Source organism: Chionomys nivalis, chromosome 6 (assembly GCF_950005125.1).
Source record: "Chionomys nivalis chromosome 6, mChiNiv1.1, whole genome shotgun sequence".
Taxonomy (NCBI): Eukaryota; Metazoa; Chordata; class Mammalia; order Rodentia; family Cricetidae; genus Chionomys; species Chionomys nivalis.
In genome coordinates, this window is record NC_080091.1 from 23,241,173 (window position 1) to 23,257,615 (window position 16,443).

General features: G+C 40.0%; 1 protein-coding gene across 1 annotated transcript in view; it reads left to right on the forward strand.

Moving 5' to 3' along the window:
* Window positions 1-16,443, forward strand: part of Actr2 (actin related protein 2) — a 48,698-nt gene that overhangs the window by 10,260 nt on the left and 21,995 nt on the right. The window contains exons 2-4 of the mRNA XM_057771848.1: window positions 3,520-3,630; window positions 9,995-10,210; window positions 11,763-11,835. Of these exons, the coding sequence (XP_057627831.1) occupies window positions 3,520-3,630; window positions 9,995-10,210; window positions 11,763-11,835 (400 nt within the window). The remainder of the gene's footprint in view (window positions 1-3,519; window positions 3,631-9,994; window positions 10,211-11,762; window positions 11,836-16,443) is intronic.

Below are 16,443 nucleotides of genomic sequence, written 5' to 3' on the forward strand. Positions count from 1 at the left end.
TGAAGACTTTGACAGTATTTCCTTTCTTTTTTACTTATTTATTTTTATTTTCTGTGTATTGGTGTTTTGCCTGCATGTATGTCTGTGAGGGTGTCAGATTTTGGAGGTACAGACTGTTGTGATTTGCCATGTGGTGCTGGGAATTGAGCCCAAGTCCTCTGGAAGAGCAGTCAGTGCTCTTAATCGCTGAGCCATCTCCAGCCCCCAGTTTTACCTTTCTTCATACAACATCTTCCTGTGTATTTGTTATTTTTCTGGTCATTGGACCAGCACCTCATCAAAGTACCTTAAAAGAGGAAGCACGTATTTTGGCTCATAGTTGAAAAGGTAATTCTGTCAGGTAATTCTGTCCGGGAAGGCATGCCGGCAGGGTGAGTCCATGTTTGTTGTGGTTGGAATGTGAGGTGCTTGCTCACATTCTGGTAGACCAGGAAATGGGGGGAGAGAGATGGCCAGAAGTGGGTCTGAGCTCTAACTGCTAAGACCGCCTCTCATAACCCACTTCCTTCCTAGATCCTACCTTAAAGAGTACATGTCTACCTAAAAACAGCACCTCCAGCTGGAGACCAAGTGTTCAACCACATGAGCCTGTAGAGGGATTCCGTCCTCAAACCATAACATCCTCCTAGCCTGAAAGTTTTACTTCTCTTTTCCTTGTCTGCTCATTTTCAGTCTTTTTTTTTCTCCCTTGAGGCAGGGTTTCTCTGTGTAAATAGTCTTGGGTGTCCTGGAACTCGCTCTGTAGGCTGGCCTCTAACTCACAGATCTGCCTGCCTCTGCCTCCCAAGTGCTGGGATTAAAAGCGTGAGCCACCACTGCCTGGCCCATTTTCAATTTACTGAGCCCTTACTGACTTGGGAGATTGCTATGCTAACCAGGGTGGCCTTGAGCTTGTAGTAGTTCCGTTAGTTCCCTGTCTCTGCTTCCTTTGTACTTAGATTGCAGGCATGCACTGCCATACCTTGGTGCAATATATGCTCTTGAAAAATATATCGAGGGCTGTAGCTCAAAGGTGGAGCATATTTGCCTAACATGTCTAAGGTCTTATATCTCAAAAAACGAGAAAGAAGCTGGGTAGTGGTGGCGGCACATACCTTTAATCTCAGTACTTGGGAGGAAGGGGCAGGTTCTCTGAGTTTGAGGCCAACCTGGTCTAGAGTGAGTTCCAGGACAGGCTCCAAAGGAACACAGAAAAACCCTCTTGAGAAACCAAGAGAGATTCCATGTTGGACATGGTGTCACATGACTGTAATCACAGCCCAAGAATCCCCATACCCATCTTTTCATTTTAGGTTTTACTATAGTTACTAACTCTCCTAGATTGCAAAGTTTCTTACATGTAAAATGAAAGAATTATTAGAATCACTGATGTACTCCTTGGAGAAGGTCCCTACTTAAATATAAAATGGTTACCTGGTGTTACCAAATATTAAAATGAAATAGCTAACATGACAATTTTATATATGAAAATTCACGTGTTAGTCCATGTATCATTTGTTTTTTTTCATCTTTGGAAAATGGGGTTGCTTAAATGAATGGATATTTAAAAGTCTGGTTTTGGGCAGGAGGTGTGGCTCAGTGGTCAGAACACATGCCTAGGGATGGCGAGATAGCTCAGCTGTAAAGAGCATTGTCTGCTCTTCCAGAGGTCCTGAGTTCAATTCCCAGCAACCGCATGGTGGCTCACAACAATCTATAATAAGATCTGGTACCCTCTTCTGGCCTGCAGACAGACATACATGCAGGCAGAACACAGAATAAATAAATAAAACACACACACACACACACACACGAGACTCTCTGTTCTATCCCCAGCACTTCAAGAAAGTAAAACAAATCAACATTTTAGGCCGGGTGGTGGTGGCGCACGCCTTTAATCCCAGCACTTGGGAGGCAGAGGCAGGCGGATCTCTGTGAGTTCGAGACCAGCCTGGTCTACAAGAGCTAGTTCCAGGACAGGCTCCAAAACCACAGAGAAACCCTGTCTCGAAAAAAAACCAAAAAAAAAAAAAAAAAAATTTTTAGGAGTCAGAGAAATGGCTCAGCAGTTAAAAAAAACTCTGGTTGCTTTCCCAGAGGACCCAGGTTCAATTCCCAGCACCCACATAGCAGCTCATAACTGTCCAGGGGATTTGACACTCTGATACAGAGACACATATTCATCAAGACACTAGTGCATGTGGGATAAAAATAATTTTTTTTTTTTTTAAGCCTGGTTTCAAATCAAAGATACTTTTGTTGTTTATTTTTGGTTTTTGAGACTGGGTTTCTCTGTGTAGCCCTTACTGTCCTGGAACTCATTTTGTAGATCAGGCTGGCCTCAAACTCAGAGATCCACCTGCCTCTGCCTCCTGAGTGCTGGGATTAAAGGTGTGTACCACCATTGCCGGGCTGAATCGAAGCTTTTATTATGTTCATTTTCTATCATTTCTCTTTTAACAATTACTTAGAATTTTTTGAGTGAATGTGTCTATTCCCAAGTAGTTCTGAGCGAGCACTGTGCGCTGAAGCTGCTTTCAGGCACCAGGCTCCAGCATGAACCACCATCTTAGCTCCCTGCTTGAGCACTTTACCCTCTGGAGACACTTCGGAAGTAGTTACCCCAAAACTAAACATGAACTCTGTTCTAGATAGTGGATTGCTTTTTGTTGTTGTTTTATTTTGGTTTTAGTTTTTCAAGACAGGGTTTTTCTGTAGCTTTGGAACCTGTCCTGGAACTCGCTCTGTACACCAGACTGGTCTTGAACTCACAGAGACCTGCCTGTCTCTGCCTCCCAAGTGCTGGGATTAAAGGGTGTTCTACCACTGCCCACCCGGCTGTTCTAAATAGTTTTATGTCAGTTTGACACAAGCTAGTCAGCTGAGAGGAGGGACTCTCAGTTATTCCTTTAATCCCAACTAACTCTACTAAATCCTCAGAAGTTAGAGGAAGGTGGATTTCTATGAGTTCAGGGCCAGCCTGGTCTACAGAGCAAGTTCCAGGATAGCCAGGTCTACATAGAGAAACCATGTCTCAAAACAAACAAACAAGGAAAAAAATGCCTCTATAAGATTGGGCTGTGGGCAGCAAACCTGTGACACATTTTCGTAATTAGAGATTGATGGGGGAGGGCCTAGTGTGTGGTGCCACCCTGAGCTGGTGGTCCTGGGTTCTCTAAGAAAGCAGCTGAGCAAGCCAGTATTAGCACTCCTCCATGGTCTGCATCAGCTCTGGCCTCCAGGTCCCAGTCCTGTTTGAGTGCCTGTCCTGACTTCCTTCAGTGATGGACTATGATGTGGACATGTAAGTCTTTGCTCCTCCAGTTACTTTGGCCATGGTGTTCCATCACAGCAATTATAAGCCTAATGAATACAAGGTTTGGAAGGACCTGGTACCTGGGAGAATAGGAGATGATGCTAGGAATAGAGTGGGTAGCCACTGTGGATGGTTTGAAAGCAAAGTGATGTCTTCTGATACTGTTTTTAAATACCCATTGTAAGTGTTTGGTTACTAACCCACTCTTTACTGTTTCCTTCCAGTTTGTGAAGTGTGGCTATGCAGGCTCTAACTTTCCGGAACACATCTTCCCAGCTTTGGTTGGAAGACCTATTATCAGATCAACCACCAAAGTGGGAAACATTGAAATCAAGGTAATGTTTTATTCATCGCTATAACTTGAATTAAGTAGTGTAAAGTACAATGTCAGGAAAAGCAGAGAACTGCTGGTAATTGTAATGTATAGTAACACTTCAACAAAGGCAGAAAGACCCCTGAAGTTAATTTTATCTTTTTGTTTATGTATAGCATGGTGCCATTATGATTTGGAGTATAAAATACCAGCTTTAGAATTAAGTAGAAAATTGACACATATTAGTCATCTTAGTGTCTCTGAGACTTGGGGCTTTTCTCTCCATGTCCCCATAGGCTGACCTCCTACTCTTATGCAGTCAGTCAGGGAAAACCCAGAAGTCTAGAACTGGTTTCTCTTCTCATTATTACAGTTGATTTTCATAGTGCGGGAGGAAGTCAGGTTGATCTTTATTTGGTCGTAACACTATTTGTCTTACTGTAATGGAAGAAGAGGGCAAGTTGCCATTAGCTAAAGTACTTTCTGTGAGAGACTCAACCAATTTTTCTCCCACTGATCTAGAGATCAAGCAGGAATCACATTATTTTATAAGAAGTAGATAATTAAAAGAACATTTTTCAGATGAACAGGGTCCAGGTGATGTAAACCAGTAGAATTTAGGGGCTTTTTTAGTGACACTTTTCTTTTTTTTTTTTTAATAGTTAGCATTGTTTGGTCCTGTTTGGACAGCCTTTGGTAAGAGTTAGGATGCTGGGACACTTGTTTGAGTGCTAAGAAAGGTGACAGGTGTAATGGATGATAGAGATTCCTGTGTTTTAGGTCTCCACTATGGGAGCCAGAGAATTTAGTTACATAATAGATAAAAATACACATGGAAACTTAGGGTCTATGTTTGTTTTAAAAATCTAAAAGTGAATTCTGGCCTTTGGTAGGTTTCAACAACTAAGTGGTTCACTTACTGTAAGACATTTTAGGATAGACCTTGCAGGGAAATCTTGTTGGAATCCTTTTTCTTTTCATAAATTTTCATTCTGATTGAATTTTATCTTTTTTTTTTTTTTTTTTTTTGGAAACAAAGTCTTACTGTATAGCCTGGCTGACCTTGAACTCGGAGAGGTGTGCATCAGGAAGCCTGGCAAATTCTGTCTTGAAAGAAATTCAACTTGAAATTTAGCTAGTAATGTGATGAGGGAAAACTGAGTGTAAATAATGCATTTTATTTAATGTCTGGCTTTTAAACATTTTAATGAATGATAGCATTTTTGAAGTTCAGAAAAAATATATATAGCCATTTTTAAGTCTCCAGCACAACAAAAACAACACATTTCTTCTCTCTTATTTTCTTGCTTCTTAGAAAGGCCAAGTAGTTAAAAATCAATAGTTTTCTTATGAGACATTTTTCAGGGACGGCTCTAGTAGCGATTGCTGATATAATTCGTCATTCTGTGTTTATGTCAGTTCTTTTCACGCTGCTGTCTTTAAAGCCTTTCAAGTTAAATTGCTTTTCTTTCACTTGAATACTAGGGCTTAGTTAGATAAACACACCTGAACTAAATTCTTACTGAGCGAGACCATGTATTTTCCATGTTTTCTTAATTGAAGTTCAAAGTTCAATTCAGTAATTTTCAGAATCCCCGTGCTTAGTGAATTGACTTATATTTGTAAGTCTTGTTAGTTAAAATGTGGTGGTAGACTAAGACAATGAAAGTTTAATCATCTAGTTAATTTTCATTTACAAGTAATTACTGTCCGTGTTCATTTGGCCCTGATGATTAACACCATAAGATATAGTAGTACTGCATCTGACCTCAGCCTAATTGTCTCTGTTGCTTGTATGTTTAGACATTTCAGTGAGGATTTTATGTAGGCCTTTTCTGACTCTTGCTTCTACCTTCTCTTTCTTCACCTTTCTTGACCTGTTGAAGTAGAATAACAAAAAGATGGTAAGTGAGGTCACACATGCTCTGTTTGTTTCCACGTTTGCCTGGCGGGACAGTACTTGTTGTTTTGTGTCCCTTTAGTATTGGGGAGGGGGAAAATCCATATTTTTGTTTTAAGTACTTTAATTTTTAACCTTTTTTATTTCTTCAGTTTTGTAGCAACTAATAGTTCTATACTTTCCTGATTGCATACAGTGAACCAAACAAGAACTAATTACTAACATAGTTTTGAATTTTTTTAAATTTTTTTTGTAAATGAATGTTATAATTAAAATGGAATGTGGTGTGCATAATACAGAAATGAAGTAGCTATGTGATACAGATAGAAAACGGGTGAATTTGTTACATTTGGGGACTTAAGTTTATCGATTGATGTTATATATTGCCTATTATACTGAATGCATCTATTTGCAGCCAGTATGATAACATATATGTATTTGATAAACTGAGTAAATTTTTATTTTATACATGAATCATAAGAGAAAAAAGTAATAAAATCTGTTTCCATGTCATCCTTACTGATGAGTAGGTTTGACATTATCTGAGACTAAATAAGAAAAAAATTACAGTCCTGTCAGGCTTTTCCACAAGTAAAAGCCCCCCCCCCATGAGTAAATACCATGCATAGACCTCCCTTCTATCAAACAAACAAACAAACAAACAAACTAGAGGCTTGCTGGGCCTGTCCCAGACATTTGACTCTTATTACATTTTTCTGTGGTAGTCTTTAAGTCTGGAATTTTTTTTTCTGAATAAAAGAGCATGCATTGTCTTAAATACTGAAGAGACTTTTAGACAGGGCGTACTTGTAGAGAATAGTATAAGCATAATTTTAAAGTTCTTTTTAAATCAGAAATAGAATATCTAATTGGTATTGTTCTTTCAGTATAAAAGTAAAATCCACAGTATGCTGAGTGAAGAGAAAGAATGTGTTTTGAGATGTAACTTCACTCTGTAATCCGAATTCCAGCCTGCATGTCCCTGATTACAGATACTTTCCTTATAGGGATGTAATTGTGGTTTAAAGCTTGTAGTTTTTTCTATTTTCTGGTTCAGAGTGACATTGCTCAAAATCATTCTTGGCAAATATAATTTATTCTAAATAAATGACTGTCGCCCAGTGTCTCAGTTCCTTTTGTCTCCCTCTCTTTTCTTTTTCTTTCTTTCTTTTTTTTTTTTTTTTTTTTTTTGAGATAGTGTTTCTCAGTAGCTATGGAGCCAGTCCTGGAACTCACTCTGTAGACCAGGCTGGTCTCGAATTCACAGAGATCCGCCTGTCTCCGCCTCCCTAGTGCTGGGATTAAAGGTGTGCACCACCACCGCCCGGCTTCCTGTGAGTTTCTAAGTACCAGGTGAGGTTTAGGCTTGAAGTCCAGTGGTGGGCAACAGTGAAATTTCAGGGCTGCTCTGAACATTTCCTGCTTGCTTCTGAAGGGAGGAGGGAACTTAAGATTCTTTGATTTGATTGTTTGTTGGTTTTTTTGGTTTTCAAGGCAGGATTTCTCTGCATAGCCAGCCTTGGTCATCCTGGAACTTGATCAGTAACAGGTCACAGAGATCTGCCTTCCTAGTGCAGGGATTAAAGATGTGCGCCACCACCGCCCAGCTGGGTTATTAGCATTTTTGACATTTGAAAATTGAAAGGTTCTAAGGTAAAGTTTATATATGGTCTAGGTTTTGTTTGGAGGTTTTGGTTATTAGTTGGTTGTGTGTGTGTGTGTGTTTCCTCAGACAAGGCTTCACATAGTTTAGGCTGGAATTAAACTTTCTGTGGAGCCTAGGATAGCCTTGAGGTACTGATCTTCCTGCCTCTATTTCTTTGTTTTTGGTTTGGGTTTCTCTGTGTAGCCATGGCTGTCCTGGAACTGACTCTGTAGACCAGTGCCTCACTCGTTTGAGTGCTGACATTACAAGCTGTGCCACTACTCCTGGCTGTTTGGTGTTTTGATCTTCCTATGCAGCCCAGGCTGAGCCTGAACTCTTGACAGTCTCCATCTTCCTATCTAGACCTTTGAGGTACTAAGATTATAAGTGTGTGCCACAATACTTGCCATTCGTTGTTTGTGCTTTTTTTTTTTTTTTTTTTTTTTTTTTTGTGGGTTGTTTTTTTGAGACAAAGTCTCAGATATCTCAAGCGGGCCTTGAACTTCTGATCTTTTGCCTCTCTCCCTTCCAAGTTCTGTGACTACAACGTGCCCTCGTACATGATACTGGGCCGTACTGGGATGGAGCCCAGGGCTTCATGCATGCTGAGCAAGCACTATACCAGCTACGTAACATCCCTGGCCTGTTTGAGGGCTTAAGAAACAATTTTATCAACAAATTTTTCACTAAGTCCTTTAGACTCATACATCTCAATTTTTAAATGTCCCTTTTTGTTCATAAGGGACTAAACTCAATGTCAGATGTCCCTTTCAGTTAATAGTTCATAATATGTGTGACCCTAGAAGAAGATTCATAAAGCTTTTATTTTGAGTCGCTATAAACCTCTGGTTTTGGTTTTGGTTTTTGAGACAGGGTTTCTCTGTGTAGTCCTGGCTGTCCTAGAACTACTTTTGTAGACCAGGCTAGCCTTGAGTTCACAGAGGTCTACCCGCCTCTGCCTCCCAAGTGCTGGGATCAAAGATATGTGCCACCATCACCACTCCACAATAAATCTCTGTTCTCAGAGGAATAAAAGTAAGTGTAATTTGTTGATATTGTATTATACTTACTCTAAATTGGTTGAAATAATAGTAACTATCAATCAACTAATTATCTAACTCAGTTGTCTTGTATAGTATAATAAAAATTCATTTATCATAGGAATAAATAACAAAAATTGGTATGAAATTATACTTAATAGCTAAAAGTAGCATATATATTTGCAGGTATAGATTTTTTCTCTGCTTTTAATTAAGAAATTTTTGTTTAACACATATAACTACGTTAAACAGGTTTTACAGACTCTCCATATATCAGTCATCTAGATTTCAGTATTAATATTTGTTATTTTAAATCAGGTGTAGGGACAATACCTTCTATCCAACTTTAATCCCAGTACTAGGGAGTCAAAAGGGAGACAGATTTCTGTATGTTTGAGGTCAGCATGTTCTACATATAGAGTTCCAGGACAGCCACGGCTACATAGATGGACCCTCTTTCAGAAACAAAACATTTATTATTCTGGCTAATTACATAACTATACATCCATCAAAATGCCCTGGGTTTTTTTGTTTGTTTGTTTTGTTTTTTTGTTGTTGTTTATTTTTGATGTTTCACTAAGGAACAGATAGTAGTAAACTCCTCCCTGAATACTTCACCATGCATGCCTGTATCCAGAGTTCACAAGTAGAGATCTTTCCAGTTTTCCATTTTCTTCCTGAAGATTCTGAGTGGTTAATAGTCAAGGAACTTGAGTGTTAATTTTGGGAAAACTGACTTTATAAGAAATTAGTTGCTATAGAAAGTTTTCCTTTGTCATTAGTGTATCTTTCAGAAATCTGACTTTTAATAGACTTCTTATCCTGGTTTTCAGGTTTAAAATTACTTTTCTGGGACATTTCTAGGCCAGTTTTTTCCCCCATTATCGCCAGCATCGCAGATTGAACCCTACCACCCCTTAAGGTTTTTAAAAGCTTCATTTTACATCTTCTCATGTTAGTTTTGCAGTTTCTTTTCTTCATTTCTTAATAATTCAAACTTTTATTATACCAAATAGCTATTTCTGGTACTAAATTTTAATTGAATTCATTATTGTAGAAATAATATCTGGATTGGTGATTTCTAAAACATTTAAATATTAAGATATTGTTTGCCTTGTTTTTATGTGGGTCTCCTTCAACTCTGGTTGAAGACAGGTTATGAGTATTGTGCTTCATGAAAGATAGCATTTATTTCCAGTATTACACTTCAGGATTAAAAATGTTGCCCATGGGAGAACTTTGAAGGAGTTGTTTTAATGCATACATTATGGATAGACGTTTGTGAAGTCCATTAATGGGTGTGCGTAAGTAATGCATTGTTATAGAGAAACGAACAATCATGATTTTTGCATCTACATTGATATAAATCATTTTGATAGAAAGAAATGTGCTTGTGTTCATTGAGCATTTTTCAAGTTTTTTCCCCCCGATGTGCTATTTCACATATCACAGGACTTATTTTTTGAACATTTGAGCAAAAGAAACAGATGAAACCTCATACAAAACCCTTCAAAATATGAAAATGTGGGGTTTGTTTGTGCTAATGCTCTTCTTTTGGAAACATGTATTAAAGGTAAGGTCAATTTATTGATTTAAATACATAGTATATAAAATATTGATTGAACTTTGTAAGCTATTCTTGAAAGAAAAGAGTATTAGCTTTGGAATAAAATACTTGATCTGCAAGTCCAAGAAAAGTTAAAATTCAGTTATTCTCTAGCTTTTAAAATCCAGGAATATAGTTGTCTAAAGCTTCTTTACATAAAACTTTGTTTTAAAGCTTTGCTATCCCGTCCTCTAGGATCTCATGGTTGGTGATGAGGCGAGTGAATTGCGCTCCATGTTGGAGGTTAACTACCCTATGGAGAATGGCATCGTACGAAACTGGGATGACATGAAACACCTGTGGGACTACACATTTGGACCAGAGAAGCTGAACATAGACACCAGAAACTGCAAAATTTTACTCACAGAACCTCCCATGAACCCAACCAAAAACAGAGAGAAGATTGTAGAGGTAAGTTTTCTTTCTTCTTTCTTTTTTTTTTTTTTTTGGTTTTTTGTTTTTTGTTTTTTGTTTTCGAGACAGGGTTTCTCTGTGGTTTTGGAGCCTGTCCTGGAACTAGCTCTTGTAGACCAGGCTGGACTCGAACTCACAGAGATCCGCCTGCCTCTGCCTCCCGAGTGCTGGGATTAAAGGTATGCGCCACCACTGCCTGGCTAGAGGTAAGTTTTCAATGGGCTGGATAACCTTGTGTACCTCTGTGATAGAATGTAAAACAGAATTTTTTTTCTTCTTGCTGCTTCTGCTGCTAAGGATAAATAAAAGTAATCATTTCTCCCTAGATCTTGATTGTATTCATAGCATACAGAGGGGAATCCCACATCACACCTCATTTTACCATTCATTCATTCCACTGGTAGGGAGTCAGATACAGAGTCTCATTGAAACTAGAAAGAGCTCTTCTGGATTAGATCCCCAGTTCTATTTCTTTTATTATTTGTTTTTAACTGGGTGGGGGGGGGATATAGAGCCAGTTTTGACTTAGTTTGGGGGAAATAGATATTTTTTCCTCTTATTTATGTCGTGTGTGTTTATGTATAAATGTCCATGAATGGGCAGTTTTGGGGGAGTTGGTTTTTGTTTTTTACCATGTGGGTTCTGGAGATTGAACTTGGTTTTTCACAGCTGAGTCATCTCTCTGGTCCCAAGAAGATATTTTATATTGATTTTTTTTTTTGTGTGTGTGTGTGTGTGAGAGAGAGAGAGAGAGAGAGAGAGAGAGAGAGCGCGCGAGAGAGCGAGAGCGAGCGAGCGAGCACACCCACGCGCATGTGAGCTAGCACAGGCATGAAGGATTGCCACCCTGTGTATATGACAGTGAAAGGCACCTTACGAGAATCATTTCTCTCTACCCACCATGTGGGTCCTGGGGCTCAAATTCAAGTTGTTAGACTTGCAGACAAGCACCTTTACTGGCTGAGCAATCTTGCTGGTCCCAGATAGGTAATTTTTAAAAGGGATAGCAATTTAGGAAATTTTGTGTGAAATTTGCTTTCATACCGATTAGCCACTGACTATATTGTATTCCAAAATCTTTGCTTGTAGCACCTACAAATGCTCTAGGACTTGATTCAGGTGTGCATATATGCTTGCAGGCACACATGCATGCGTGTATCTAAAATTCTGCCCTAATAATTGAAATCAAAGCTAGGCTTTATAAGGGCAAGAACAACTTGTTAGAATAGATGATTCCTCGGGGTCCTTTGATTGCATCTTAATCAACTGATCTGCCATGTGAGCATGAAGGAAGTTTTCCTCTTTTTTTTTTTCTTTGGATTTTTTCGAGACAGGGTTTCTCCGTAGCTTTTGGTTCCTTTCCTGGAACTAGCTCTTGTAGACCAGGCTGGACTCGAACTCACAGAGATCCGCCTGCCTCTGCCTCCCGAGTGCTGGGATTAAAGGTGTGCGCCACCACCGCCCGGCAAGCATGAAGGAAGTATATAAATAGATATAAAGTTTTCTGTATAAACCACCTCCCTTATTTTCCTTCTCTTTCCATTTTCAGGTAATGTTTGAAACTTACCAATTTTCTGGTGTGTATGTAGCCATCCAGGCAGTTCTGACTTTGTATGCTCAAGGTAAGTAAAGCTTAACTTTTAAGAAAATTAATTTAGCAAACACTAGTGTGTGTATGTGTTTGTGTGTGTTGTTTTGTTCCATTTGTTTTTTAAGAAAGGGTTTCTCGGTGTAACAGCTGTGGCTGTCCTGGAACTTGCTCTGTAGACCAGGCTGGCCTCAGACTCAGATTCGCTTGCCTCTGCCTCCTCAGTGCTGGGATGGAGTGTTGACTCAGTGGTTAAGGGCATTGACTGCTCCTGCCAAGGACCCAGGTTTTCTGTTTCTCCATTTGGAGCCGTTTATGACTGCAGTTCCAGGGGATCCTGTGCCCTCTTCAGACCAGGGGCACTGCATGCATCTGGTAAACAGACATCCATTCAGGTAACAGTATTATAGAAAAAATAAATAAAAAGTGAAAAGACTTTTACTTATATAAGACCACACTTCAAAACTTGACAGTTGTGTGTGTGTTTGTCCGTTTGTCTGTGTGGCATATGTATGTGTGCACAGGGATACATGCTTGTGGAGGCCAGAGGTCAACATTAGGTATCTATCTCATTCTACGCTTCCTCTTTAGAGACAGCTTCCCTCTTTAGTTGACCTGGAATTCACTGATTGATGAGGATGACTGGATCCTCCAATCTCCTTCCCAGTGCTTACAGCCTGAGTTGCTACTGCACCTGTTGTTTTATGTGGGTGCTGGGGTCCAGACGCTAGTCCTTTTGCTTGTATAACAAGCACTTTGCCTAGTCACTTGTAGTGAGAGCTGCCGGCAGGCCTGCTTTTCGTCCCGCCCGGCTCCCGCACTGCTAGCTTTACACCCAAAATAACAACACACAAATTGTATTCTTTTAAACACTGCTTGGCCCACTAGCTCTAACCTCTTCTTGGCTAATTCTCACATCTTGTTTAACCCATTTCTAGTAATCTGTGTAGCACCACAAAGTGGTGGCTTACCAGGAAAGATTCAGCATGTATGACCTGGTAGCTGGCTCCATGGCGTCTGTGTCACTTCCCTTCTTCCCAGCATTCTGTTCTGTCTACTCCACCCACCTATTTCTGCCCTGTCAGGCCAAGCAGTTTCTTTATTAATTAACCAATGGAAGCAACAGATAGATGAGCCTCCTCCATCAGCCACCTACTCAGACCACTTTTACAGTCTGCCTCTTGTTGTGTGAAGGCTATACACACTTTGACTTGCATTATTAAATAAGAGGCTAAGCTTGAAGTGACATCAGGTTTTGTTTTGTTTTTTTAAAATAGGTTTTTTTTTCCTTTTCAGCTGTTTTAAATTTTTATACATTACGAGGGGCTAGAGCTGGCTCATCAGTTAAGAGCACTGGCTGCTCTTCCAAAGGATCCAGGTTCAATTCCCAACACCTCTATGGGCTCACAACTGTCTGTAATTCCATTTCTGATGTCCTAGACTGGCTTCCTTAGGCACTTACAGGCATGTGGGGCAGACACAGAAGCAGGCAACACACACACACAAAATAAAAATGTGTAAATTGAATCTAAAATGAGAGTAAACATAGAATTTGTCCTCAGAATTGACTTGAGTTTAAAAAATACTTCAAAAGGTTAGTGTGCTGGTAGTTTTATGTCAGTTTGACACATGTTAAAGTCATCTGAGAGGATGCTTCTAGGACCAGGCAGTGCCTTTAATCTCAGCACTAAGACACAAAAGCAAGCAGATCTCTATGAGTTCCAAGCCAGCCTGGTCTACAGAGCTAGTTCCAGGACAGCAAAGGCTACCCGGGGAAACCCTGTGTCAAAATGAATGAATGAATGAATGAGTGAGTGAATGAATGAATGAATGAGTCTATAAGATGGGGCATTTTCTAAATAATTTTCTTGTTCTTAGTAATCAATCATTTTTCTTAGTGCCTGGTATGGGCACGGTGGCAGCCAGCCCCTTGTGAGTGGTGCCAACCCTGTCCTGGGATTCTATAAAAAGGCAGGCTGAGCAAGCCAGTAAACAGCACCCTTCCATGGCCTCTGCATCAGCTCCTGTCTCCAGGTTCCTGCCCTTTTCGAGTTCCTGTCCTGCTGTAAAAGCCAAGTAAACCCTTTCCTTCCCAAGGTGCCTTTTGTCATGGCGTTTCATCACAGCAGTAGTAACCCTAAGACACCATAAAAAAAGCTTACTGGTCATCCAGGTGTTCACCCGCCTTTAATCTCAGCCCATGGGAGGGAGGCAAAGGCATGTGGACTGCTGTGAGTTCCAGGTGAACCTCATCTACATAGTGAGCCCAGTTGTGTGTTTGTGTGTGTGTGTAAGTAAAAAACACATGTACTGATCAGATGCATAATAAGTTGGGATGAAGCTGTTTTAGAATATATTCCTAGTTTTTGAGTCAGTTTTAATGAACTGTGTTCTTTATGTAGGTTTTTGTTGTTATGTTTTGTTACGTTTTTATCCTTTTTTGTTTTTATTTTTTTATTTTTTTTTTATTTTTTTAGTTTCTTGAGACAGAGTTTCTCTTTGTAACCATGGGCTGTCCTGGAACTCACTTTGTAGACCAGGCTGGCCTCGAACTCATGGAGATCTGCCTTCTTCTGCCTCCCAAGAACTGGGATTAAAGGCGTGTACCACTACCGCCTGGTGTGTTTTGTGTTTTTGAGACGGTTTCTCTGTGTAGCTTTGGCTGTCCTGGAAATTGCTCTGTAGATCTGGCTGGCCTTGAATTCACAGAGATCCACCTGCCTCTGCCTCCCAAGTGCTGGGACGAAAGGCACGGAAATTAATTTTTAAAGCTGTTTATTTACCTGTTGTAATATGTCTTGTGTTCTATTTGATATAGAAAATGTGTCTAACAATGAGATAAAGTTTCCTTGCTCTTAAGGTGGTTGATTGCAATCTAGCTGCACTTTTTCATTGGAAAGAAGAAATCTGTCAAGTGAAAGAAAGTATTTTCCTGGATAAGTCTGCATTTGGGTAGTTTTGCTTTTTGAAAATTTGTTTATGTGCATGAGCATGTGTGGCCATAGCACTTGTGTGGTGTTAAGCTGGCAACTCGGAGGAGTCGGTTCTGTCTTCCTCTCTACCGTGGGGGTCCCAGGGATCAAACTCAGGTCGTCAGGTTTGGCGGCAAGCACTTGACTTCTGAGCCATACTGCAGGCCTATACTCCATTTCTTCCTCTTTCCCTTCTTCCACACACACTTCATTCTAAAGTGTGACTTTAGAGGGACTGGAGAGATTTGGTAAGTAAGAACACTGGTTGACCTCCCAGAGGGTTTGAGTTCAATTCCCAGCATACAGGAGACTGGGTACTCTCTTCTGATCTCTGTGGGCACTGTACTCGTGTGCACACATATACACCTGCAAACACACACAAATACATGATAAAAATAAATTTAACAAGAACAACGAACAATACTATCATTCAAACCTGTAGGAAGTTTTTAAATAAGAAGTGACCTGGTATTTTAGGAAGATATGTCTCTTTTCTTAGTCCAGTCTGAGTGGATAGAAGAGTTGAAATTGGGAAATCTTGGGTTGAGGTATGAGTAGTCAGAGAAGACACAGACGAAAGGGCAGGAATTGAAAAGACAGACAACCCAGTGATGAAAGGGTATAGCACTGCTAAGAGTCCTTGTTTTGTTTTGCTTTTTTCTAGTAGAAAGTCTTTGGGGCTAGGGAGATAGCACAGCAGGTAAATGCCAGCTTCTCAAGCCTGAGGACCTGAATTCAGATCCCAGCACCCACATAAAGGCCGTGTGCAACAGCACATGCCTGGGATACCAGCGCCAGGAGGGTCAAGACAGGAGGATTCTGGGGGCTTGCTGGCCAAGTAGTCTGTACTGATCAGTGAGTCTGGGTCAATAAGAGATCCAATTTCCTCAGATACCAACACCCATGTACCAAACAAACCACATATTCCTGTAATTCCAGTTCTGATAGATGTGGAGACAGGAGATTGCTGGGTTTGCAGGCTTCCAAATTACCAGAGAAAACGCCAGTCCTGGACCCTTCCTCAAAGGAGTAGGCGGGGGAGGGAGGAGGATACCTGGTACCCACAAGTACATAGATACACACAGAAATTTAGCAAGTAAATAACATTTGAAAATTTAGTAAGGTAGCAAGCAATTGAGGAAGACAGCCATATCAACCCCTGTCCTCTGCAGCTACATACATACCAAAACAATATCTTGGAAAGATCAGGATAGCAGTATAGTGGTTTTATCAATCTGTCACATTAATCAAGGAAAAACAAGTTATATCAACTTAAAAATGGGACTGTTTATAAATTTATTCATTTGTCAAAGATAAACAGATATGACAGTGCGTGCATATTTGCATAATAAGATGAGAGTAAGCATCTTTACAGTGCTTGATACATCCATAGGCAAATGGATATGTCTTATATGTAAATTATATGTAATAAGAAAGAAAAAGGGCAAAATAAAGAACAGCTTAGCCAGGTGGTGGTGATGCACACCTCCCGAATATTGGGAGGCAGAGGCAGACAGTGGCTAGCCTGATCTACAGAATGAGTTCTAGGATAGCCAGGACTACACAGAGAAATCCTGTCTCAAAAAACAAACAAACAAACAAAAAAGAGAAGGGTAGAGAGATCATTCAAAGACGAGGAAATAATAAAAGCAAATTATAGATAATGTATA